This window comes from Hyperoodon ampullatus (genome assembly GCF_949752795.1).
Source record: "Hyperoodon ampullatus genome assembly, chromosome: 11".
Taxonomy (NCBI): Eukaryota; Metazoa; Chordata; class Mammalia; order Artiodactyla; family Ziphiidae; genus Hyperoodon; species Hyperoodon ampullatus.
Window position 1 is genome coordinate 75,560,017 of NC_136924.1, and position 27,904 is coordinate 75,587,920.

General features: G+C 37.9%; 1 protein-coding gene across 2 annotated transcripts in view; it reads left to right on the forward strand.

Annotated features, from left to right (window-relative positions):
* PKP2 (plakophilin 2) overlaps window positions 1–27,904 on the forward strand; it is a gene marked incomplete at both ends in the record, with an annotated part of 85,324 nt that overhangs the window by 26,255 nt on the left and 31,165 nt on the right. For both annotated transcript variants that reach the window (XM_079714730.1, XM_079714731.1), the window contains 2 exons: window positions 13,514–13,721; window positions 21,715–21,892. In XM_079714730.1, coding sequence (XP_079570856.1) covers window positions 13,514–13,721; window positions 21,715–21,892 — 386 coding nt within the window. The remainder of the gene's footprint in view (window positions 1–13,513; window positions 13,722–21,714; window positions 21,893–27,904) is intronic.

A 27,904-nucleotide genomic window follows, 5' to 3' on the forward strand; every position in this document is an offset into this window, starting at 1 on the left:
TATATATTGTACAGTGGTCACCACAATAAATCTGGTTACCATTTATCACCACACATAGTTACAAAATTTTTTTTCTTGTCATGAGAAGTTTTAAGATCTACTGTCTTAGCAACTTTCAAATATACAATACAGTATTATTAACTATAGTCCTCATGCTGTACATTACATCCTTAGGACTTATTTATTTTATAGCTGGAAGTTTGTACCTTTTGACCCCCTTCACCCATTGCACCCTGCCCCAAACTCCCTCCCCACCTCTGGCAACCACCAAACTGTACTCTGTACCTATGATTTTGGGGGGTTTTTGTTTTATTTGTTTCTTAGATTCCAGATGTGAGTGAGGTCATAGGGTGTTTGTCTATCTCTGCCTGACTTATTTCACTTAGCATAATGCCTTTAAGGTCCATACATGTTGTTGCAGTGGCAGTAATTCCTTCCTTTTTATAGCTGAATAATATTCCATATATATATATTTACACACATACACACCACAACTTCTTTATCTCTTCATCTATCGATGGACACTTAGGTTGTTTCCGTGTCTTAGCTATTATAAATAATGCTGCAGTCGAGCTTCCCTGGTGGCACAGTGGTTAAGAATCCACCTGCCAATGCAGGGCACATGGGTTCGAGCCCCGGTCCAGGAAGATTCCACATGCCACAGAACAACTAAGCCCGTGTGCCACAACTGCTGAAGCCTGTGCACCTAGAGCCCGTGCTCTGCAATGAGAAGTCACCACAATGAGAAGCCCGCACACCACAATGAAGAGTAGCCCCCACTCACCGCAACTAGAGAAAGCCCGTGCACATCAACGAAGACCTAACACAGCCAAAAATAAATAAATAAATTTATTTAAAAAATAATAATGCGGCAGTGAACACAAGGATTCATATATCTTTTTGAGTTAGTGTTTTTGTTTCCTCCAGATAAATACCTATAAGTAGAATTGCTGCATTATATGGTTGTTCTATTTTTCATTTTTTGAGGAACCTCCATACCATTTTCCACAGTGGCTGCTCCAATTTACATTCCCACCAACAGTATACAAGGGTTTCTTGTCTTTTTGGTAACAGCAATTCTAATAGGTATGAGGTAATATCTCATTGTGGTTTTGATTTTCATTTCCTTGTTGATTAGTGATGCTGATTAGTGACACATCTTTTCCTGTGTTTATTGGCCATCTGTATGTTTTCTTTGGAAAAATGTCTATTCATGTCCTCTTCCCATTTTTTAATCAGGTTGTTTGTTTTGATGTTGAGTTGTATGAGTTCTTTGTATACTTTATATACATAAAGTATATAAAGTATATATATATATATATATATATATATATATATATATATATACTTTATATATATCCCTTATCAGGCATATGATTTGCAAATATTTTCTCCCATTGTATAGGTTGCCTTTTGTTGATCTTTTCTTCTGCTGTGCAGAAGCTTTTTAGTTTGATATAGTCCCACTTGTTTATTTTTGCTTTTGTTGCCTTTTTTTGGATGTCAAATCCAAAAAATCATCACCAAGACCAACGTCAAGGAGCTTACAGCCTATATTTCCTTCCAGGAGTTTTATGGTTTCAGGTCTTATGTTCAAGTCTTTAATCCATTTTCAGTTGATATTTGTGTATGGTGTAAGATAGTGGTACAGTTACATTCTTTTGCATGTGGCTGTGCAGCTTCCCCAAAACCTTTTATTGTATATTCTTGCCTTCTTTGTTGTAAATTGATCATAATGTGTGGGTTTATTTCTGGGCTCTCTAATCTGTTCCACTGATCTATATGTCTTTTTATTCTAAAATCATACTGGTTTGATTGTTATAGCTTTTTAATATAGTTTGAAATCAAGGAAGCATGCTGCCTCCAGCTTTGTTCTTTTTTCTCAAGATTCCTTTATCTATCAGGGTCTTTTGTGGTTCTATATAAATGTTAGGATTGCTTGTTCTACTTCCATGAAAAATACCATTGGAATCTTGATGGGGATTTCATGGAATCTGGAGATTGCTTTGGGTAGTATAGATGTTTTTAACGATATTAATTCTTCCAGTCTATGAGCATGGAATATATTTCCATTTACTTGTGTCTTCTTCAGTTTCTTTCATCAATGTCTTATAATTTTCAGTGTACAGGTCTTTCACCTCATTGGTTAAATTTATTCCTAGGATTTTATTCTTTTTGCTGCAATTGTAAATGGGATTGTTTTCTTAATTTCTCTTTCTGATAGTTTGTTATTAAGTATACAGAAATGCAACCGAGTTTTGTATATTAGTTTTGTATCTTACAACTTTACTGAATTTGTTGATTCATTCTAACAGTTTTCTGTGACGTCTTTAGGGTTTCCTGTACATAATATCATGTCATCTGCAAATAGTGACGATTTTACTTCTTCCTTTCTGATTTGATGCCTTTTATTTCTTTTTCTTGCCTAGTTGTTCTGGCTAGGACTTTCAATACTGTGTTGAACAGAAGTGGTGAAAGTGGGCATCCTTGTTGCTTCTGATCTTTGAGGAAAAGCTTTCAGCTTTTTACCATTGAGTATGATGTTAGCTGTTGGTGTAGGTTTTTCATAAATCACCGAATCAAGTTGAATAACTTCCCTTCTGTCCCTAATTTAATAGATTTTTTCCCTTCCTCAGGAATGACTATTGAAGTTTATCAAATGCTTTTTATATGTTTATTGAAATACTTCTCTGGTTTTTATTTTAATTTTGCTAATATGATATATTACTTTGATTTTTAAATGTTACCCCATTCCTATGATGAAACCCACTTGGTCATGATGTACTGTCACTTTTTATATTTTTGAATTAGATTTGCTAAAATTTTGTCAAGAAATTACGAAGCTAATTTACAAATGATATTGACCTGTAATTTTCTTTTCTTGTAATGTCTTTGTCCAGTTTTAGATTGAGGGTAATACTAGCCTCATAGAATAAATTGGAAAGTGTCTTCGTCTCTTCAGTTTTCTGAAAGATTTTGATTGGACTTGGTATTATTTCTTCCTTAAATGTTTGGTGGAATTCACCAGTGAAGCTATTTTGACCTTAAGTTTTCTTTGTGAGAAGGTTATTAACTATAAGTTTAATTTCTTTAACTGATATGGGGCTATTTGGACTATTTATTTCTTCCTATTGAGTTTTGGTAGTTTATGTCATTCAAAGACCAAAGTCTTTGTTCATTTTATCTAAGCTGTTCCAGTGCTCTTCATTTCTTTTTGTAGGTGTCATCTGATGTCATTTCCCTTTGCCTGAAGAATTTTTTAAAACATTTATTATAATGCAAATCTCTGATTAACTATTTCAGCTTCGAATATCTGAAAAAGAATTTCATCTTTGCTTTTGAAAGATATTTTCACTAATAACAGAACCCTAGGTTGATGGTGTTTTAATTCCAGTACTTGAAAGTTGTTGCTCCATTGTCTTGTCACCTGCATTGTTTCAGACAAGAAATGTCCTGTCCTCCTTATTTTTGTACTGTACATGATGTGTCTCTCCCTGCCTACCCAAGCTGCTTTTAAGATTTTATCTTAATCATTGGTGTTGAGCAGTTTGGTCACAATGTACCTTTGTGCAGTTTTCCGTAGGCTTCTTAAGTTCATTAGACTTCTCAAAATTGTTGATTTCTGCTTTTCATCAAATTTTGGAGTTTTGTTTGGGAAATTTTCTTCTGTCTCACCTTTGGGAACTACAGTTACATATATATTAGGCTGCTTGAGGTTGTCCCACAGCTCATGCGTACTCTGTTTTTCTTTTTTAGTTGGTTTCTTTTTTTCTGTATGTTTCTTTTTGGATAAATTCATTTTCTATGCTTGAAATATACTAAAATTTTCTTCTGCAATGTTTAATATGCCATTAATCTCATTCAGTGTATTTTTTACTTCATAAATTATAGTTTTCCTCTCTAGAAGTTAAATTTGAGTCTTTTTTATATCTTCTGTGTCCCTACCTAACATGTTTCATTTTTCCTCAAGGTTTCTGAATGTAGGGAAGACTGTTAAAATAGCTGCTTGAATGACCTTGTCTGTTAATTCTAACATCTGTGTCCATTCTAGGTGGGTTTCATTTTTTTTAAATTTATTTTATTGAAGTATAGTTGATTTACAATGTTGTGTTAATTTCTGCTGTCCAGCAAAGTGATTCAGGTATACATATATGTATTCTTTTTCATATTCCTTTCTATTACAGTTTATTACAGAATATTGAATATAGTTCCCTGTGCTATACAGTAGGATCTTATTGTTTATCCATCCTATATATAATAGTTTGCATCTGCTAATCCCAAACTCCCAATCCTTTCCTCCCCTACCTCCCCCTCCCACTTGGCAACCACAAGTCTGTTCTCTATGTTGGTGAGTCCGTTTCTGTTTCATAGATAAGTTCATTTGTGTCATATTTTAGGTTCCACATATAAGTGATATCATATGGTATTTATCTTTCTCTTTCTGACTTACTCACTTAGTATGATAATCTCTAGGTCCATCCATGTTGCTGCAAGTGGCATTGTTTCATTCTTTTTTATGCCTGAGTAGTATTCCATTATATCTATCACATCATCTTTATCCATTCATCTGTCAGTTGTTTCCATGTCTTGGCTATTGTGAATAGTGCTGCTATGAACATAGGGGTACATGTATCTTTTCAAATTATAGTTCTGTCCAGATATATGCCCAGGAGTGGGATTGCTGAATCATATGGCTACTCTATTTTCAGTTATTTGAGGAACCTCCATACTGTTTTCCATAGTGGCTGCACCAATTTACATTCTGAGTGGGTTTCATTTGATTGTTTTTACTCCTCATTATGGATAATATTTTTCTTCTTTGCATGCCTGGAAATTTTTTATCAAATGCCAGGTATTATGAATTTTATCTTGTTGGATGCTGGACATTTTTATATTTGTAGATACTCTTGAGTTTTCTTCACAAGCTCAAGGATATAATTAAATTACTTGAAAACAGTTTGACTCTTTCAAATCTTGCTTTTAAGATTTGTTGGTGGGACCAGAGCAGCATTTATTCTAAAACTAATTAGTCCCCACTTCTTAAGGCAAGACACTTCTGAGAACTCTACCCAATGTACTATGAATTATGAGGCTTTCTGGCTGGCTAGTGAGAATAGGCCCTGTTCACGGCCCTGTGTGAGCATGAGGAGCAGTAACTTTTTTAGGCAGTTACTTCCGTGGCCTCAGGCAACTTCCTCACAAAGATGAACTGATTAATACCCTACTGAATACTAAATGGGGACCCTCTGCAGATCTCAGGAGTTCTCTTTCTGTGCAGCTCTTTTCTTACTGTTACTCTTCCCTGCAAACACTAGCCTCTTTGTTCTTCTTAGATTCTTCACTCTTTCTCCTCAGCTCTGCTTGTTGAATTCCACTTAGGTTTTCCGGAATCACACCACAGCCTGGGAACTCTCTCAAGACTGTGATCTGAGGCAGCAGTAGGGCTGTCCTTGCTTGTTCGCCATCTCTTAGGGATCATTGTCCATCATTGCCTCATGTCCAGTTATTGAAACTATTGTATGTTTTGTCTGGTTTTTAAAATTGTTCAAATGGTAGGTAAATCCAGTCCTCATTACTAGTGAGTCACTTTTAATTTTGATAAATAACCTCCTATAAATCTTCCCCCAAATTATACAAATTTACAGTCCCACCAGCATGGTGTCAAAGTACCTATTTACATGCACCATTACTACCACAAGATATTATTCTTTTTTGTTCATTTTTGTTAATCTGATAAGGAGAAAGAAAAGTATCTCTTTATAGAAGAAATTCTCTATTTCTGGAAATCAAGACGAATAACTGATCAGGTAATCAGAGTTACAGAGAAATTCTTTTAAAAAATTATACACACACACACACTTACAGAGTTTGTCATTGTCTTTCATGCATAAACTGTGCCAATTATGTTTCATTTGCCATTTTTAGTTTTTTTGGAGTGAGATGAGAACTTAGTGGCGCTTATTCATCTGAGTTCATATCCTTCTAGATTCTTACATTTTTACCTAGTCTTTTAGGTTAATTTCTTCCACAACCAATTACAGAGCTTTTTAAAGCTCTTCACCTTTATCTAGTCTTTCTAAAGCATTCAAATTAGTTTTCAGAGACACAGAGCTTTTTCAGAATAGGTAAGTAAATTACATAATTACAATAACAAGTATAACTGACATAAATGCATTGGGTAAGAAACCTAAGTTATTCTTGGTAAACTAGAAGAAATAAGAATGTGAAGGCCAACATATACTAACCTACAGCTTTGATAGTACTCAAAATCCGTGGATGTCACAGAAGGAAAAGAGAATGTGATTAATCCTGCAGATCAGTTAGTAAGTCAGAAAAATGAGCTTCCACTGATTTTTTTTCACTTGCATTTCATTAATTATTCATGAAGATGAGCATTTTTTGATATTTTTTTGACTTTGTATTTATTCAGTCAGTTGTCATTTTTTAATTCATTGGCTATTTTTTCTAAGACGTGTGTCTGTTTCTTTTTTTTAAAAATATTTTATTTATTTATTTATTCATTCATTTATTTTGGTTGCACTGAGTCTTAGTTGTGGCAGGCGGGCTCCCCAGTTGAAGCTCTCAGGCTCCTTAGTTGCAGCTCGCTGGCTCCTTAGTTGTGGCATGCGAACTCTTAGTTGCGGCATGCATGTGGGATCCAGTTCCCTGACCAGGGATCGAACCTGGGCCCCCTGCATTGGGAGCACAGAGTCTTACCTGCTGTGCCACCAGGGAAGTCCCAAGATGTGTGTCTGTTTCTTAATTATTTGTAAGAGTTCTTTACCTATTATGCACATTAATCCATTGCTACATATGTGACAGTGTTGTTTCCTAACTTTGCTTATGATATGTTTCATTGTGCATGATTTTAAATTCTTTTTTAATTAATTAATTTATTTATTTATTTATTTTTGACTGTGTTGGGTCTTTATTACTGAGTGCGGGCTTTCTCTAGTTGCAACAAGTGAGGGCCACTCTTCGTTGTGGTGCGCGGGCTTCTCATCGCCATGGCTTCTCTTGTTGCGGAGCACAGGCTCTAGGTGTGCGGGCTTCAGTAGTTGTGGCACATGGCCTCAGTAGTTGTGGCTCGCGGGCTCTAGAGCACTGGCTCAGTAGTTGTGGCACACAGGCCTAGTTGCTCCACAGCATGTGGGATCCTCCCAGACCAGGACTCGAACCCGTGTCCCCTGTGCTGGCAGGTGGATTCTTAACCACTATGCCACCAGAGAAGTCCCTAGTTTTAAATTCTTATGAAGTAAATTTGTCAACATTTTTCTTCATGGTCTCTATATTTTATGTATTGCTTCAAAAGAGCTATCCCATCTATTTTACTTTTAAAAGTTATGTAAGTCTTGGGTATTTCTCACTGACCCTTTGCCTATGTTTATTCCATGGAAAAAATAAGCGTTTTTATTTATTTATTTATTATTTTTTTTTTTTTTTGCGGTACGCGGGCCTCTCACTGTTGTGGCCTCTCCCGTTGCGGAGCACAGGCTCCGGACGCGCAGGCCCGGCGGCCATGGCTTATGGGCCTAGCCACTCCACAGCATGTGGGATCTTCCCGGACTGGGGCACGAACCCGTGTCCCCTGCATCGGCAGGTGGACTCTCAACCACTGCGCCACCAGGGAAGCCCAGTAAGCATTTTTTAAAATAATATATTTAACTAGTAATAAACCTTCTTTATACACAAATCTTTTTTTATTCCCAATTTTTAAAACTCAGCATTTTTATACATGCTTTCATTTTATAATGCGGAATTACATGAAATTTTCTCTTGTTACCCAAGTTGGGCTAGATTTCCACTATCTCTTAAATTATTAATTTGATTGTAAATATCATTTTGTTTGCATATAGGATTAAACCTATGCTTGCCTTCTTCGCTCTTATTCATTGTGATAAAGCTAGAACAAAGACTGGTTTTAAAAGTAATGAGGGCCTCCCTGGTGGCGCAGTGGTTGAGAGTCCGCCTGCCAATGCAGGGGATACGGGTTCGTGCCCCGGTCCGGGAGGATCCCATATGCCGCGGAGCGGCTGGGCCCGTGAGCCATGGCCGCTGAGCCTGCGCATCCGGAGCCTGCGCATCCGGAGCCTGTGCTCCGCAACGGGAGAGGCCACAACAGTGAGAGGCCCGCGTACCGGAAAAAAAAAAATAAAAAAAAAAAATAAAAAAATAAAAGTAATGAAACATGAAAACTATATGAAACCTATACATGTATATGCTTGGTAGGAAATCTAAGAAGTGAAAATATAACCCAAGGGCATTAACAAAATCCCATTAATATTAAGAATAATACTATAGTTTTTTAATGTTATTTACAAAAAACAGTTACAGTTTGAATATAAAGATCAAAATTTTAAATCATAAACTTCAATGGCAACTTTTCAGTTATTATTTTAGTTGATTAAGACTCAGCATTTAGCACTGTCAATCCCTCATTCCTTTTTGAGACTTTCTTCTTTTGGCCCCAGAGTCTCCTGGCTCTTTTTCCATTTCTCTGGCTCCTTCAGGTTTCCTCTGTTAAAAAAAAAAAAATTATCCACAACCTGTACCTTAAATGTTTATGTTCCCTAGATGCTTTCCTGGGACTTTTCTTATTTGACACCGTCTCCTGACCCACCTCATCTACTCCTCTGGCTTCCACTAATGTGTGATCTGAGTGCTAATGACTCACGGCATCTCCAGACCTTATCTTTCCCTGGGTTCCAAACCACATGTCTGTCTATTTGCTAGACGTCCCACTGAACTCAATATCAACTTATCTAAAAATGAACACATTATATTCATTGCTGTTTTTTCTCTACTGTCCAGTCAGTTCTCCTTCTAAACTTGTTCTTTCTGCTGGGTTGGCAAGTAGGGCATGTGGTGATTTAAGCATTGACTCTCAAGAGTAGCCAGGGGCTGGGTGTGAATCCCAGCAACCTAATTACCTGGGTGACCTTGGGCAAGATATTTTACCACTCTAAACCTCAGCTTTCCTTTAAACTGGAACTAATAGTCCTACTACAAAGAGTTGTTGTGAGAGTGCAATCAGATAATCATACAATGCTTGCCCTGAAATAATAACTCACTCCTCTGTGAGTGGTAGTTCACCCAGGTAGTTTGACACCAAAATAGGAACAGAGACTTTGAACCTTCTTTCTTTCTTACTTCTCATGTTCATGCAGTCTTCAAGTCCTATTAATGCTGCTCTTAAAAGTGTCCTGGGGACTTCCCTGGTGGTCCAGTGGTAAAGGATCTGCCTTTCAATGCAGGGGACCTGGGTTCAATGCCTGGTCGGGGCACTAAGATCCCACAGGCCATGGGGCAGCTAAGCCCGCACGCCACAACTCACGTGCCTCAACGAGAGAGTCAGCATGCCACAAACTACAGAGCCCATGTGCCCTGGAACCTGTGTGCCACAACTGGAGGAGAGAAAACCTGCATGCCACAACTAAAGAGAAACCCGTGCACCACAACAAAGAGCCAGAGCACCACAACACAAGATCCCACATGCCTCAACGAAGATCCCGCATGCCGCAGCTAAGACCCAACACAGCCAATAAATAAATAAATAAATATATTTTTTAAAAAGTGTCCTGAATCTGCCTACATCTTGCTCTCCCTAATCATGATGCTGATCCCTGTTACCATCATCCTTTTAATCCAGCTGCCTCCTAATTAATCTCTCTGCCTCCATTCTTATCCACTCCTAATCCCAGTCTCTTCACAGCATCCAGCAAGACCTTTCCAATATCTGCCCTGCTTGCCTGCAATATAAAGGACAAATCCCTTAATTTAATCTGCAAGACCCTTAAGCTGGTTTTGTTTCCATGCCTGCTTCAAATCTCATCACCGAAGCAGTGACTGCCATAACTGTCTTGCAAAATCTTATTGTAAAACTAATACAAACTCATTATAAGAAATTTGAGAAATTAAGAAAGAAAAAAGGAAAACAGCCTACAGTCCTTCTATTGTTATCATTTGATATTGCTCTCTGATTTTTTTAATGCATACATGTACATAGCTGTCATCAAATTGAATATGTAGCTTTGTTTATGGGGATGTTTTGTTTTTAAAAAAGCATGCCTAAATACATGCTTGTTGTTTAAAAAAATACAAAGTAGCATGCCCCACTCATACATTATAACCCCACCATTTCTCCCAAACCCCCTAGTTTCATTCCCTTCTTTATGTCTGTGAGCAGAAATGCATTAGATATTTTATTCAACTTTTTCAATAGCATTGCCTCAAGCATTTTCTCATAACATTAAAAATATTTTGAAAACTGGTGGGCCCTGGTGGTCCAGTGGTTAGGACTCTGTGCTTCCACTGCAGGGGCACGGGTTTGATTCCTGGTCGTGCTACTGCATGGCCAATATATATATATATATATATATATATATATATATATATATATATTTTTTTTTTTTTTTGTAAACTTCATTTTAATGGTGGCATATTAATGGTCATAGTAGTAGCTATGATGTGTGGAGTAACTACTCTGGGCCTAGCACACTGCTAATCTTGCACAATCCCCATTTGACTGATGAGGGAACTATATGACAAATAAAATGTCAGTTCAAACATTGCTGTGCCTCTCCTGTGGACACCTCAGTATATGGATATGTGACAATTAATCATTAACCAGTCTTCCCCCATCTTTGGACATTTATGGTTTCTTATTTTTCCATATTATAAATAATGTAGTTACTATTATCATGTTAGTCTGTGTCTGCATTTCAAATTATTTCCTAATGAAGTTTACTAAAAGTGAATATGTTTGAAGTTTTTGACACATATTGACAATTGCCTTCCTGAAAGGTTATACCAATTTGCAAGGAGTGATTAATTCTAATGGGAGGGAAGGGAGAGAAAGAAGGTGACACTTCACAGAGGAGGCGACATTTGAGCTGGCTTATGCAGGATGAGTAGGACTTTGCCAGAAGAAAAGCAGAGTGAGCAGAGCATTCCAGATAGGAAAGGAACTGAGAGCAAAGGCACCAGGCATGAGGGAGCCAACAGTTTGTTCCCTCAACTTACTTGCCACCAGAAACCCTCATCATTTAATTCTTTTAGAGTTGGCAGGGAAAAGAATCAACAGTCAAGGAGAAAGTTAAAATTCTAATATGCGATTTTGCCCTTTCACATATTTAGAAACCAACTCAAATGAAGCTTTTTTAAAGTTCTGAGAAGTTCGTGTTAGTCTGGTTGTTTCCTTTCCCAAAGGGGGAACAAATCCCCTGAGGATTCAGTATAACAAACATATGCAACCTCTCTGATCCCACCTGTTTCCCTGAATTCAGAGGGGCAAGAATGTTAGACCTAATGTGAATAGGAGTCACTCACTACCAACTGCTCTAGTTATAGGCAATGAGCAGAATATTATCAACTTCTTGTATTTGATATGATATATATCTATTTGATAAAATGGATAAAGGTACTAAAATCTATTTTTAAATGTGAGGTAGGTGCCAGATACTAGGGGGTCACATTCTACAGTGAGCAGAGCTGTAGCTGGATTTCAGCATTTATCTGAGTGTCAGGTGTCTGCAGTTCCTTCTTTCCAGACTGGAGCAAGTGCTGAAAGCCAAGGGGATAAAAGTGACAGGGTAAGGGAATGGGTTAGAGGGCTGTTAGCAGAAGACAGCCATTCATGCCACCCAGGCAGGGCAGTGGAGGCTTCCACTAGCCACTTCTCACTCATGCTATCATCACAGCTGGAAATGCAATTTAGCCAGGAGGCCATTTCACATCCTATTTTGAAGAAGGCAACTTATTAGTTGTAAATTAAGTAATAAAATATTTCTATTGTCTAGCTGCCATTTATGAAGTCTAGAGCGTATGAATTCAACCATCATAAAACCTAACTGTGAAATAGAAATTGGCAGAATTAGTGAAACACATGAGTTACAGGCTGTTTTCAAATAAGTTGTGTCTTTCTGCTTTTAAGGAAGTGTAATAATAGGAATAGATGAAGTGATCAAATAGATGATCTGCTGGACCAGATCTTATTGATAGCTATCATTAGCATTTTCATACAAATACATTAGAATGGCTTTAGACATTGCCAGTCTCCCAGTTGTCTGCTGTTCTGCAAATGTCTCCTCTGAAGGGAGCCAAAAGTGGAAGTATTCTTCCTTACTGCTGCCACTGAAGCCTTAAAGGGACCAAAAGAGTACTTTCTTCTTAAGGTTCTTGCAAGTTATTGATTAGAGAATGTATATAAAATTCTTAACACTATGCCAACACCTCCTAGTGATAGAAGTGGGAGGAACAGTTGTTATTTTGTTAGTATTGTGGTTATTATTATGTTTATTATTTTTACTAGATTATTTTACAACCTTGACTTTTATTCCTGACTTGCTAGTCTACTCGATAAAAAAAAAAATAGCTTGCATTTAAGGTTAGTTTCGCATTGCTACTACAGTTGCCATGGTAAATGAATTTTTATTTCTACTACTGATGGGAGCGATTTCTATTATTTACATTGACTGTATAGGACTTCCCTGGTGGCACAGTGGTTAAGAATCCACCTACCAATGCAGGGGACACGGGTTCAAGCCCTGGTCCGGGAAGTTCCCACATGCCGTGGAGCAACTAAACCCGTGCGCCACAATTACTGAGCCTGCACTCTAGAGCCCAAGAACCACAACTACTGAGCCTACGTGCTGCAACTACTGAAGCCCAGTAGATAATATTTGCAGCCTAAAACACTAAGTCACTTTATTCAGACTCATTATTTGGCCTCTTCTTTTTTTTTTTTTTTTTTTTGCGGCACGTGGGCCTCTCACTTTTGTGGCCTCTCCCGTTGCGGAGCACAGGCTCCGGACGCACAGGCTTAGCGGCCATAGCTCACGGGCCCAGCCGCTCCGCGGCATGTGGGATCTTCTCGGACCAGGGCACGAACCCGTGTCCCCTGCATCAGCAGGCGGACTCTCAACCACTGTGCCACCAGGGAAGCCCTTGGCCTCTTCTTAAACAGCCTTAGGTTTCAGAATCAAAACCTTCTAATTTTCTTTTTTATTCCTAGTTCTGACCCACTGGTTCTTTCTCCAATATCATGCCCTTTCTTGCATATGTGTATAGAAGAAGTATTTTTAAAATAGCACATTAAAAAGTGTAAAGTTATGTTATTTACCTAAAATGCTTGCATAATTTATTTCAGTGTTTTTAAATACTGAAAGCAATTGATCATAAAAATAGCTTGCAGTCTTCCAATTATAAAATAAATAAGTCATGGGAATGTAATGTACAGCATGGTGACTCTAAAAAGTTTCTAAGAGAACAGATCTTAAGAGTTCTTACCACAAGAAAAAAATTAACTATGTGTGGTGATGGATGTTAAATAGACTTATTATGATCATTTTACAATATGTACAGATATCGAATCATTATGTTCTGCACCTGAAGCTAATATAATGTTATCAACAAAGTCAGTGAACTTCATCTGTTCATTCATATTACATTGAAGATTTTTAATGCCACATCAAAATTAATAAATATCTGAAATATGCATCTACTTCTTCCCCAGGTTAATCAGCTTCATGGCATCCCCAAGCTTCTACAGCTCCTCAAAATTCAGAATGAAGATATCCAGCGAGCTGTGTGTGGGGCCTTGAGAAACTTGGTGTTTGAAGATAATGACAACAAATTGGAGGTAGCTGAACTCAATGGAGTACCTCGGCTGCTCCAGGTGCTGAAGCAAACCAGAGACTTGGAGACTAAGAAACAAATAACAGGTAGTGCTTACTGACTATCACAGGGGGTAGCACAGTGCACCCCAGCCAGATGTGTTAATATCATCTGTTTTTTTTCTGAAGTTTCCTGGAACAAATGATTGATGGGCTCGTTATCTGAGAGGGCTTTCAAGGAACATTATTACTGCTGGCTTAGACCCCAGATTTGAGTCAAGTTCGAATTCCTTTTTTCTGAAGGGGAAATTATTCTGAGGCTTTTGGTTAATATATATATTTTTTTAATTTATTTATTTGGGGCTGTGTTGGGTCTTCATTTCTGTGCGAGGGCTTTCTCTAGTTGTAGCAAGCGGGGGCCACTCTTCATCACAGTGCGCGGGCCTCTCACTATCGTGGCCTCTCTTGTCGCGGAGCACAGGCTCCAGACGCGCAGGCTCAGCAGTTGTGGCTCATGGGCTTAGTTGCTCCGCGGCATGTGGGATCCTCCCAGACCAGGGCTCGAACCCGTGTCCCCTGCATTGGCAGGCAGATTCTCAACCACTGCGCCACCAGGGAAGCCCTGGTTAATATTTTTAATTAGAAGTTCTATGCAGCTTCCATCACCTGGACCTCTCTCAATACGAGCTTCCTAGCTTACCTGTCCCTCTACATCCCCCAAAAAAGAAAAAAGCATGACTGGATATGTTTTTCAGTTCTCCTTTTTTATTTCTACTCAAATACTGATTTGGAAAAATTAATATCTCCCTTCTGTGCATAGATTGGAAAACTAAAATAATCAGATAGAACTAAACTAATGGTTTTGGTAATTCTTGAAACATGTAGAAAGGAGGCCTAGTTTCATTTAAATGAATAGTACGTATGATAGAATAGAAAATAGTTCATTGAAAATGAAATGAAAATGGTTCATCAGCTCTCTGCTAAAGCTCCATGAACACATTACAAAGAGTGCAAGAAACATTACTGAGTGTAATCATCAGTAGTATTGCCTTGGGGAAACTTTTAAGTATCTTCAGTGTCCCAGGTAGTAGACATTTTTAATTTATTCTCACAAAAACCTTAGGTTTTGAGGTATTTTTAGGTGTTATTGGCTACTAAATCTCAGTTTTACAGATGAGGAAACTAAGGTCCAAAGAAGTTAACCCTTTCTAATATATCATATAAAAGTTTTTTTTAATGATAATAGTTGACAGTCTTCATACTTATTTAAAAGACGTACTCCATAAATATTGTTTAAGTTGAACTGAATACATGTTGCACTTTTGCCATCCTTTATTATACAACAGTATTCTTTTTTCTATAAAAATGTTGTCATTATATCCTCTCTATCCATTTATATCTCAAAATATCACATTTTTCTGTCTCAATATATTTTAATTTTATAAAACTATATGAAGGGCTGCACCGTACTACCCTTCTGCCAGCATGCTGTCATGTCCCATGAGAGATTTCCTTTCATATCCATGACTTATATTAAAATACCTACAGAAATTAAGAGTGATATCACTTATTCAGTCAGTCATTCATTCAGCCAACATTTAGAGGGCAGCCTTCAAGTGCCACCCAGGGTGAATCACAGTCTAGATAGGTTGTGAATTTTATTTTCCATCTACTAAAACGTGAACAATCATGTGATGGTTGGCATTAAAAAAAAAAAAAAAACAGCAACCAAACCTCATGTTTAGAACCTAACAGTTTCTTTATTAAAAAACAGTTATGAACCACGAAAGAGAATCAAACAGATTATTCTCTTTTACACTCAGAAAAGACTTCATGAAGGAGATATATTTCACTGTGGACCTTAAAAGAGGGTTAGGCTTTGGACTAGTGTTTTGAAGGAGAATGAAAGTTATTCCCAGCAAAGTGAAAATCACTAGCAAAGCAAAGAAGCTGCTGGTCGTTCAGAGGAAACTTGGGTAATAGGTTAGGGTGCGTGGTAGCCAGAAAGCTTGGGAGGATGTGTGGCTGTGTGTCAAGGAAATAATCCACTGTTTATGAACTTCCTCTTCTTTTGTGTAGGAAGAAGGAAACTAAGGACAGAAAATGTTCTGTGGTATTGATGCCACAGAGACCATTGTCTTCTTTAGATAAACTACAGAGGTGATAAATGGAGTTTGATTGTACAGTTCCCAGGATTTCTAGTATAAGCTAAACATCCCTACCAGAAGGTGTTCATTACATATTAATTGAATTGAGTTGATAGTTGAATGTTTGATACAAATCCTACTAAATAACTTCCTTTAGCTCTATTAATGGAAGTGCTAAATAAGTGCTTTTTGGGCCTCAAAAATAAATTGTTGACTAATTTAGACATGTTTATATCTTTGTTTAGAAACACAAAACGATACAGTAGAAACTAACACGACATTGTAAAACAACTATACCCCAATTTAAAAAAAAAAAACAACAAACCACAAAGCGAGTAACCATATATGTGAATCTTTTCATGTCTATTTTGTAAACATCTTTTTATTGAGCCTCTATTACATGCTAGTCATAAGCTTGGGCTTTCCATTTTTTATCTCTGTTCTTCCTGACAGCTCCCTAAGTATGGTATTATTGACTGTTTACATATGACCAGTGTGAGGCTCAGGGGGTTGAGTTGCACAGCTAGCAAAGAACAAGGCCAGATTTGAACCCAGTATTATCTGGGTGTTTTGCTATATCATAGTGGCTCCGACCTACTTACTGTTTTGGGGGTAAAGAGTGACTCATTTTTACACTTCTTTAGGAAGGGGCTTTGTCTTTGGGATCTTGGATCAGAGAGCTCTCCCTTGCTCCTTTTTGGCCCTTCCTCTCTCTCCTCTGGCCACTGCCTTGATTCAAACCGTCTTCATCTCTCTGGTCTACTCTTGCAGTAACCTTGTGCCTGGCCTCTATGATTCAGTATTGCACATTCCCAGTCTGTCCACCACTCTGCTTCTAGTGATTTCTTTCTAAAATAAAAATATTGTCCCTTTATTTTCTCCATTACCTATGTTGAAGTCTGTACTCTGTAGCATCTCACACAAAGATTTTATGATGTGAGCCTGGTGACCATTGGCAGCAGTGTCTCTTTTCATACCCTTGTAGCCCAGGCTCTGAAATCCTAAAGAATTTGCTGCTCTGTCCCATGTCTCATCTGTCTCTATACCTTTGCTTCTGCTGTTGTCTTGGAGTGGAATCCTTTTTCATACCTAGACCACCTGGTAAACCTTCTCATTCTTCAATAGCTACTCAAGTATCACTTCTCTCTCTGAAGCATTTTCAAATACCATCCTTCTGTACTTTACTCTCAGGCAGAGTTTTGAAGGAAGGGGCTTCTCTGAACTACCTTTCTGTCCTTTCATATTAAGTTGCCACTTATTTTGTGCCAGTATGTAATTGCAGTAACAACTGTGTTACTCATATAAGTTTCTCAACAACTGTGGATGCTTCACCAAATATAAGAAAAGAGTTTTATGGCCTGGGAATATCTAGATTACACACAAATGAGAGAATCAGATGTGTTTTCAGATAAGACCCTGACTTTTCTGGCCAGGATATAAAAAAATAAACCATCTGCTTCTATATATGCATGAGAAGTTCAGCACCAGAGCTTTGTTGGCTGGGAAAGAAAGTCAACTCACTTAACTTTTCTGGCATGTTCAGTACCAGCCTAGGAGGGAAGCTCTTCCCTCTTCTGAAGAAGAGACTTCAGGATCAAAGACTTTCCTCCCATGAGTGTGTTTCCCCTCCCTTACCAAGTGAGTGTGGTAGTGTATTTAGTTGAAATGAGAACAGTACATACTAGTCTCAAAAAATTCGTCTTTGGGGCTTCCCTGGTGGCGCAGTGGTTGAGAGTCCACCTGCCGATGCAGGGGACACGGGTTCGTGCCCCGGTCCAGGAGGATCCCACATGCCACGGAGCGGCTGGGCCCATGAGCCATGGCCGCTGAGCCCACGCGTCCAGAACCTGTGCTCTCCGCGGCAGGAGAGGCCACAACAGTGAGAGGCCCGCGTACAGCAAAAAAAAAAAAAAATTCATTATGCACGTTCTTTAAATGTATAATTATTTTATTCTGCATTTGTAATGGTGCAATAAGGTACCTTGGGTTTATTTATAGTTTTGAATAAATGGCCTTTGCTATAATGTGATATTCCAGGTAAGACTTACAGAAGTTAGGTGAAAGGAGGAGTATATCCATGCAAGGGAGATTGCAAAAACGTATTCCTCTTGCTCTGTGATAATTTTGAAAAACAAGTTTAAAAAGAACCACTTCTCCTCCTCCTGCTCCTCCTTGAAGATTTAATCATAAAATTTACAAGTTTTCCTATTAAACATTATACAGATTTAGTTAAATAACTATATTTCCAGTCCTAAAGAGCAATATTAATAAAACATGGGTTTCAATATCTATTAAATCCCTTTACTAGGTAGCTGCATTTTGTAGATATCAGTTGGCAATAAGTTTCTGGATAATGCAGTTATCATTATCTTTCTTATAATTGCTAATTATTCAAAGTATATCCCTTACCAGAATCCAGTTCCCCTTTTTGGCTAGAATGAGAGTTTAGTGACAGAAAATTACGGACAGAACAGCTACAACAAAGAGCTATAATAATAGAAATTTAGGCACTATGATTAAATTGACCGGAAGTTAAAGGTGAAACAAATGAAAATCCAAACCCTAAATATAATACAGTATCAGGGAATATAGAATCTAATCATTGAAAGGGACATCTATTTAGGGTCATCTAAACCATTGATTTCCCAATGAGAGAAATTAGAATCATATTTAAAGTATAAATTCCTGGAATTCATCCTGGGAGTCAGGCTTAGTAAATTTGTGGTGTGGCCCAGGAATATGTGATTCCGATTTGTCACTGGGCTCATTTGGTGACTGCTAGTCTCTTCAAACGCTCTGGTTTTAAGATTAAACCCCCTTGTCGATATTTTGATAAAGGATGAGCTCATTTTTTTTATTGGCTCCAGTGATAGTGCTGGATCTTATAAGCAGATCTTTCTGTTTTCTTCAAAGCTGTCTTAGAAGTTTATACTTTCACTGAGCCAAAATCTCCTTCCTCAGAATTTCCGCTTATTGGTCTGGTTTTGTCTTCTGTAGCCACAGAAAATGATATGTAGCTGTTGAATTTGCATTTCTTTAGATACTAGAGAGCCTGCATTCCTATGTATATTAGACTCTTTTAGCTTGGGGTTAATTTTTCTACTAGTAACTGAATTTTTAATGATTTATAAGAACCCTGTATATTAATGGTATTTAACCCTTTGTCCCATATTGGCATGCACATTTTCCTAATTTGTAATTGGTCCTTTATTGATTTTGTATGTATGTGTGTGAGGGTGTGTGTATAAGTACAATCCCAAATCTCTAGTGAACATTTAAGCTCTTCCTTAGCTTTGTACCATACAGAAATTTGGCAAGCATGACATTTCTGTACAATATCCTACATTAAAAATTCAAAAATTATACTAAAGCTCCCCAAACCTTATACTTCTGTAGAAATAATACAGCATGACAAGCTACAAAGGACATTGACTGTTTGGAGGAAAATTCCACTCCCTTTGTTCAAACTAATCCTCTCTGGTTTTTATCATTATGTTTCACATTTTTAAGCCTCTGACAGGCAGAGACTGTTAATTTGTTAGCTTATTTAGAACAGGAAGCTTGTTTTTTTCTTTTCTTTTTAGCTTTCTTTTGTAGCTTAGTAACCAAAACTCAACCTCAGACCTGCCTTTCAATTGTTTTCAACCACCTTAGGAGTTTTGGGAGTTTTATTCTGTCTGTCCCCCTCCAGGGCCTCTTAAGATGAGGTGTGACCCATGAAGTCATTGTGTTGCAAAACCTGTGGTGGAGGGACACTGCTCATGACTAACCCCAAATGCCAGTTTGATCAGGAAAAGACCTTCTCATCAGCCAGAATTCTAGTCCTCACGAAGCACTAGACCCAGCATTGCTCTGTCTAATGGCAGCTAGATGTAAGCTATGGTGGAAATTTGGTTATTTAAAAAATTAGTTACTTGTACACAAAGTAAACTGTTTAAGCCCCAAAAGACTACATTAGGCCTAGAGTGTTCTAACTGATGGGCCAAATACAAGTATGGTTGATTAACTACTAAGCTTTAACTATACAGACTATTATTTCAGTCATTAATATCAGGGGAGGTGATATCGCCATGTAATTCTGGCAAGACCACCACGTTTGCTTTCTTCATAACGTGGACTGTCCTGTATATCCGTGCTTCCTCTGTCCTTCCTGCAGATGAAGCAGTAAATTTAAGAGATAAGAATTAACTAACTGGGCGGTGGGGGCATAAATAGGAAGAAAAGGAAGATCCCTTCTCTTTCTGTCCCCTCTCTGTTTCTCCTTTCCTGGATGATAGCGAGTTAGAGTAACTTACTGAAGAATGAATGATGGCAAAGCAACTTGACACCTGCTGGGAGTCAGTGGAATAGCAAGCAATAGGGGTATAGTCCTTCCACTGAATCAGAGGTATTCGAGCACCAAATTTGTGAGAAAAACAAATCCTAAGTGTATATGCCACTTTGTATTCTCTCTCAGTACCCAGCTTCAGTTCCTGTCTCACAAATGCCCTGGGAAATACAGTATCCTGTTATCTTAATTTCTTCCTGAGTTGGCTTAGATGGCCTTTCTTTTTAATTGGGGGTGGAGGGGATTCAAGAGGAATAGGAAAGTTAAGTGAGTAAATGTGGTACCAGTCTTAGACCAATGCTTAGGCCATGCAAGTTGGCAGGTAGATAAAATGCTCTTGTCTCTCCTTCTCTGCCAAACTGTAATATAAGAAGTAGATGAGGTAGAGCCAGCATAAATTCTGGGAGGACATAAAGTCTGCCATTGGGTAGGAGTTAATAAATATTAATTGGTGATGTTGAGCAGCCTGCTGTTGACAGGCATAGGCAAAAGCTTTCTAGAGGCTCTTCCTGCTATTATTGGAAGGCAGATGTCAGGTGGGAGTTGCAGGCAGTGGGGAGCAGTAGGCAGGCAGAGATGTCCTTAGATATGTATGTATCTAAGGGAGAAAACTGCGACTTTTAAAATGCTGAACGCTTAATTACACCAGGATCATTTCAAGCTTTCCTGTTGGTGAGCCCAGAATTTATTATACTAATGAGGTCACCTTTGTGGTAGGGTCTTTTAAGAGAAACAGCACTAAGGATTTTTGGCATTCATTTATGTTCTTGATTAAACATGTATAGTTTTACATTGTAAGTTCTCTTTCTCCCTCTCTCTCTGTATGTATATGTGTGTGTATACATATATATTTTTTTCTTTTTTAAACGTCTTTATTGGAGTATAATTGCTTCACAATGGTGTGTTAGTTTCTGCTTTACAACAAAGTGAATCGGTTATACATATACATGTATCCCCATATCTCTTCCCTCTTGCGTCTCCCTCCTTCCCACCCTCCCTATCCCACCCTTCTAGGTGACCACAAAGCACTGAGCTGATCTCCCTGTGCTATGCGGCTGCTTCCCACTAGCTATCTGCTTTACGTTTGGTAGTGTATGTATGTCCATGCCACTGTCTCACTTTGTCCCAGCTTACCCTTCCCCCTCCCTGTGTCCTCAAGTGCATTCTCTAGGAGGTTTGTGTCTTTATTCCCGTTTTGCCCCTAGGTTCTTCATGGCCTTTTTTTTTTTTTTTTTAGATTCCACATATATGTGTTAGCATACGGTATTTGTTTTTCTCTTTCTGACTTACTTCACTCTGTATGACAGGCTCTAGGTCCATACACCTCGCTACAAATAACTCAATTTCGTTTCTTTTTATGGCTGAGTAATATTCCATTGTCTCACCACTAGTATACATATATATATATATATTTAAATTATTCTTATGGAACAGCTTCCATTGCCATCTAATGAGGTCTAAACAGGTTCTTTCCCTTGGGAAAAGGGCTGTCTCACCCTACCTTGTTGGTTTTTTTTTTCCTTTTATAACTAGCCATAGCTCTAGGGGTGACAGTCTTAACTGATCTTTTCAGCAGTCATTTTGACCGAACCCTGCACTGTTTTGATGGTACTCTTTACTTTTCTAGGTTTGCTGTGGAATTTGTCCTCTAATGACAGACTTAAGAATGTCATGGTAACAGAAGCCTTGTTTATCCTGACTGAGAATATCATCATCCCCTTTTCGGGGTGGCCAGAAGGAGACTACCCCAAAGCCAATGGTTTGCTCGATTTTGATATATTCTACAATGTCACAGGATGCCTAAGGTAATACCACTCTACAACCGCCCTCAACCTTTTCTCTGTACACTTTAAATATTGCATCCAGATCTGTCTAACACTCTACCCAGTTACCTGGAGATACGGTAAAAATTATAAAGATCACTCTAAATACTAGAAGCACAATGTAGAAAGAGTATTTTTTCCAGACATGTTTGATTTCAGGAGCTACCCACATTAGCTCATGAGAGAGAGCATGTCTTCCAATAAAGAAACTAGAAATCCAGTCCGAACACCTAGAAGTCCAGGCACACTGGCCTTTCCTGTCTCACAGGATTTAAGCCAGGCTCCATGCTGTATTTTTAGTTCACAAAAATATAATTTAATGACATGATTAAAAAAATAGTTTTGAACCTGCTGTTTTTAAATAGGCAACAAAGCCTAAAAGGATAGAATGTCTTGCCACAAGAATAGCTTACAAAAAACGTTAGTTTGATCAGCATTTCTAAATATTGGGATGAAAAAATGCTGGAAATGTTTTCGCCCCTGGGCTGTCAGATGCCAGCTAAACCAAGAGGAAATAGAAACACATGCAGGAGGAAGAAACGTTTTAGTCTCAACTTTTGTAGAAGCGTGCCTCTCAGGCTTTCTTATATATATTTGAAAAATAATCATTGTCATTTATGTCCAAGGATTAAAAGAAACCAGACAGATATGTAATCAAAATTAAGCAGCACAGAAAAAGTTGGGTCATATTCTGCCTTTTGATCTTTTCTCTAGTTTCACAGTTCACTTTTTGAGGGAGTCTGTTTGGATGATAACAGAGGGATTATGGTAAGATGTTTATCTTATCTCCACAGTTAATCACACAGTAATGCATATCAAATGCCAGTTTTTTATAAAGAATTATGTTAGCCACTGAGAGTTTTACAAAGATGAATAAGAAAATTCTTAACTAACCTTTAATCTAGCAGGGGATGCAGATGAACAAATAAACCAGAATGCAATATGTTACAGCAGTGATTCTCAAAGCATGGCCCCTGGACTAGTAGCATGTATATTACCTGGAACTTATTAGAATTCTCAGATTTCACCCCAGACCTACTAAATCAGAAGTTTCAGGAACATGTGTCAGGAACAAGTGAAGTGCTGCAGGAATGCAGAACAAAGGACCATTCATGCCAGCTGAGTGGGATCAGAGGTGCCAAATGAGCTGGGCTTTGGTGGGCTATTTCAGTAGACAGAAATTCTCTAGGTAGTATCCCTTGAAATTTATTTGCTATACAGTCCACTAGAACTGCTTTTCTTTTTTTTTAACGTCTTTATTGGAGTTTAATTGCTTTACAATGTTGTTAGTTTCTGCTGTATAACAAAGTGAATCAGCCATATGCATACCTATATCCTCATATCCCCTCCCTCTTGCATCTCCTTCCCACCTTCCTTATCCCACCCCTCTAGGTGGTCGCAAAGCACCGAGCTGATCTCCCTGTGCTATGCGGCTGCTTCCCACCAACTATCTATTTTACATTTAGTACTGTATATATATGTCAGTGTTACTCTCTCACTTCATCCCAGCTTACCCTTCCCTCTCCTCGTGTCCTCAAGTCTATTCTCTACAACTGTGTCTTTATTCCTGTCCTGCCCCTAGTTTCATCAGAACCATTTTTTTTTTTTTTTTAGATTCCATATATATGTGTTAGCATACGGTATTTACTTTTCTTTTTATGACTTACTTCACTCTGTATGGCAGACTCTAGGTCCATCCACCTCACTACAAATAACTCAATTTCCTTTCTTTTTATGGCTGAGTAATAGTCCATTGTATATATGTGCCACATCTTCTTTATCCATTCATCTGTTGATGGACACATAGGTTGCTTCCATGTCCTGGGTATTGTAAATAGTGCTACAGTGAACGTTGTAGTACATGACTCTTTTGGAATGATGGTTTTCTCAGGGCATATGCCCAGTACTGAGATTGCAGGGTCATATGGTAGTTCTACTTTTAGTTTTTTAAGGAACCTCCATACTGTTCTCCATAGTGGCTGTATCAATTTACATTCCCACCAACAGTGCAAGAGGGTTCCCTTTTCTCCACACCCTCTCCAGTATTTACTGTTTGTAGATTTTTTGATCATGGCCATTCTGACCAGTGTGAGGTGATACCTCATTGTAGTTTTGATTTGTATTTCTCTAATGATTAGTGATGTTGAACACCTTTTCATGTGTTTGTTGGCAATCTGTTTATCTTCTTTGGAGAAATGTCTATTTAGGTCTTCTGCCCATTTTTGGATTGGGTTGTTTGTTTTTTTTTATATTGAGCTGCAAAGCTGCTTGTATATTTTGGAGATTAATCCATTGTCAGTTGCTTTGTTTCCAAATATTTTCTCCCATTCTGAGGGTTGTCTTTTGGTCTTGTTTATGGTTTCCTTTGCTGTGCAAAAGCTTTTAAGTTTCATTAGGTCCCATTTGTTTAGTTTTGTTTTTATTTCCATTTCTCTAGGAGGTGGGTCAAAAAGGGTCTTGCTGTGATTTATGTCACAGAGTGTTCTGCCTATGTTTTCCTCTAAGAGTTTGATAGTGTCTGGCCTTACATTTAGGTCTTTAATCCATTTTGAGTTTATTTTAGTGTATGATGTTAAGAAGTATTCTAATTTCATTCTTTCAATGTAGCTCTCCAGTTTTCCCAGCACCACTTATTGAAGAGGCTATCTTTTCTCCATTGTATATTCTTGCCTCCTTTATCAAAGATAAGGTGACCATATGTGTGTGGGTTTACATCTGGGCTTTCTATCCTGTTCCATTGATCTATATTTCTGTTTTTGTGCCAGTACCATACTGTCTTGATTACTGTAGGTTTGTAGTATAGTCTGAAGTCTGGGAGCCTGATTCCTCCAGCTCCGTTTTTCTTCTCAAAGTTGCTTTAGCTATTCGAGGTCTTTTGTGTTTCCATACATATTCTGAAATCTTTATTTCTAGTTCTGTGAAAAATGCCATTGGTAGTTTGATAGGGATTGCAATGAATCTGTAGATTGCTTTGGGTAGTATAGTCATTTTTACAATGTTGTTTCTTCCAATCCAAGAACATGGTATATCTCTCCGTCTGTTTGTATCATCTTTAATGTCTTTTATCAGTGTCTTATAGTTTTCTGCATACAGGTCTTTAGTCTCCTTAGGTAGGTTTATTCCTAGGTATTTTGTTCTTTTTGTTGCAGTGATAAATGGCAGTGTTTCCTTAATTTCCCTTTCAGATATTTCATTAGTGTATAGGAATGCAAGAGATTTCTGTGCATTAATTTTGTATCCTGCTACTGTACCAAATTCATTGATTAGCTCTAGTAGTTTTCTGGTAGCATCTTTAGGATTCTCTGTATAGTATCATGTCATCTGCAAACAGTGACAGCTTTACTTCATCTTTTCCGATTTGGATTCCTTTTATTTCTGTTTCTTCTGATTGCTGTGGTTAAAACTTCCACAACTGTATTGAATAGTAGTGGTGAGAGCGGGCAACCTTGTCTTGTTCCTGATCCTAGAGGAAATGGTTTCAGTTTTCACCACTGAGGACGACGTTGGCTGTGGGTTTGTCATATATGGCCTTTAGTATGTTGAGGTAAATTCCCGCTAGGCCCTTTCTGAAGGGTTTTTATCATAAATAGATGTTGAATTTTGTTGAAAGCTTTTTCTGCATCTATTGAGATGATCATATGGTTTTTATTCCTCAATTTGTTAATACGGTGTATCACATTGATTGATTTGCATATACTGAGGAATCTTTGCATTCCTGGGATAAACCCCACTTGGTCATGGTGTATGACCCTTTTAGTGTGCTGTTGTGTTCTGTTTTCTAGTATTTTGGTGAGGATTTTTGCATCTGTGTTCATCAGAGATATTGGCCTGTAGTTTTCTTTTTTTGTGACGTCTTTGTCTGTTTTTGGTATCAGGGTGATGGTGGCCTCATAGAATGAGTTTGGGCGTGTTCCTCCCTCTTCTATATTTTGAAAGAGTTTGAGAAGGATATGTGTTAGCTCTTGTGTAGATGTTTGATAGAATTTGCCTGTGAAGCCATCTGGTCCTGGGCTTTTGTTTGTTGGAAGATTTTTAATCACAGTTTCAGTTTCAGTGCTTATGATTGGTCTCTTTATATTTTCTATTTCTTCCTGGTTCAGTCTCAGAAGGTTGTGCTTTTCTAAGAATTTATCCATTTTTTCCAGGTTGTCCATTTTATTGGCTTACAGTAATTTCTCATGATCTTTTGTGTTTCTGCAGTGTCAGTTGTTACTTCTCCTTTTTCATTTCTAATTCTGTTGATTTGAGTCGTCTCCCTTTTTTTCTTGATGAGTCTGGATAATGGTTTATCAATGTTTTTTATCTTCTCAAAGAACCAGCTTTTAGTTTTATTGGTCTTTGCTCTTGTTTCCTTCATTTCTTTTTCATTTATTTCTGATCTGATCTTTATGATTTCTTTCCTTCTGCTAACTTTGGGGTTTTTTTGTTCTTCTTTCTCTAATTGCTTTAGGTGTAAGGTTAGGTTGTTTATTTGAGATGTTTCTTGTTTCTTGAGGTAGGATTGCATTGCTGTAAATTTCCCTCTTAGAACTGCTTTTGCTGCATCCCATAATTTTTGGGTCATCATGTTTTCATTGTCATTTGTTTCTAGGTATTTTTTGATTTCCTCTTTGATTTCTTCAGTGATCTCTTGGTTATTTAATACTATATTGTTTAGCCTCCATGTGTTTTTATTTTTTACAGTTTTTTTCCTGTAATTGTTATCTAGTCTCATAGCATTGTGGTTGAAAAAGATCCTTGATAACGATTTCAATTTTCTTAAATTAACCAAGACTTGATTTGTGACCCAAGATATGATCTATCCTGGAGAATGTTCCATGAGCACTTGAGAGGAAAGTGTATTCTGTTGTTTTTGGATGGAATGTCCTATAAATGTCAATTAAGTCCATCTTGTTTAATGTGTCATTTGAAGCATGTGTTTCCTCATTTATTTTCATTTTGGATGATTGGTCCATTGGTGAAAGTGGGGTGTTAAAGTCCTCTACTATTTTTGTGTTACTGTGGATTTCCCCTTTTATTGCTGTTAGCATTTGCCTTATGTACTGAGGTGCTCCTATGTTGGGTGCATAAATATTTACAATTGTTATATCTTCTTCTTGACTGATCCCTTGATCATTATGTAGTGGTCTTTTTCTCTTGTAATAGTCTTTAGTTTATAGTCTACTTTGTCTGATATGAGAATTGCTAGTCCAGCTTTCTTTTGATTTCCATTTGCATGGAATATCTTTTTCCATCCCCTCACTTTCAGTCTGTATGTGTCCCAAGTCTGAAGTGGATCTCTTGTAGACAACATATATATCAGTCTCCTTTTTGTATCCATTCAGCCAGTCTGTGTCTTTTGGTTGGAACATTTACTCTATTTACATTTAAGGTAATTATCAATATGTATGTTCCTATTCCCATTTTCTTAATTATTTTGGCTTTGTTTTTGTAGGTCTTTTCCTTCTCTTGTGTTTCCTGCCTAGAGAAGCTCCTTTAGCATTTGTTGTAAAGCTGGTTTGGTGGTGCTGAATTCTCTTAGCTATTACTTGTCTGTAAAGCTTTGGACTTCTCTCTCAAATATGAATGAGATCCTTGTTGGGTAGAGTACTCTTGGTTGTAGGTTTTTCCCTTTCATCACTTTAAATATGTCCTGCCACTCCCTTCTGGCTTGCAGAGTTTCTGCTGAAATGTTAACCTTATGGGGATTCCCTTGTATGTTATTTCTTGTTTTTCTCTTGTGCTTTTTTTTTTTTTTGCATTACGCGGGCCTCTCACTGTTGTGGCCTCACCCGTTGCGGAGCACAGGCTCCGGACGCGCAGGCTCAGCGGCCATGGCTCACGGGCCCAGCCGCTCCGAGGCATGTGGGATCTTCCCGGACCGGGGCATGAACCCGTGTCCCCTGCATCAGCAGGCTGACTCTCAACCACTGCGCCACCAGGGAAGCCCTCCCTTGTGCTTTTAATATTTTTTCTTTGTATTTAATTTTTGATAGCTTGATTAATATGTGTCTC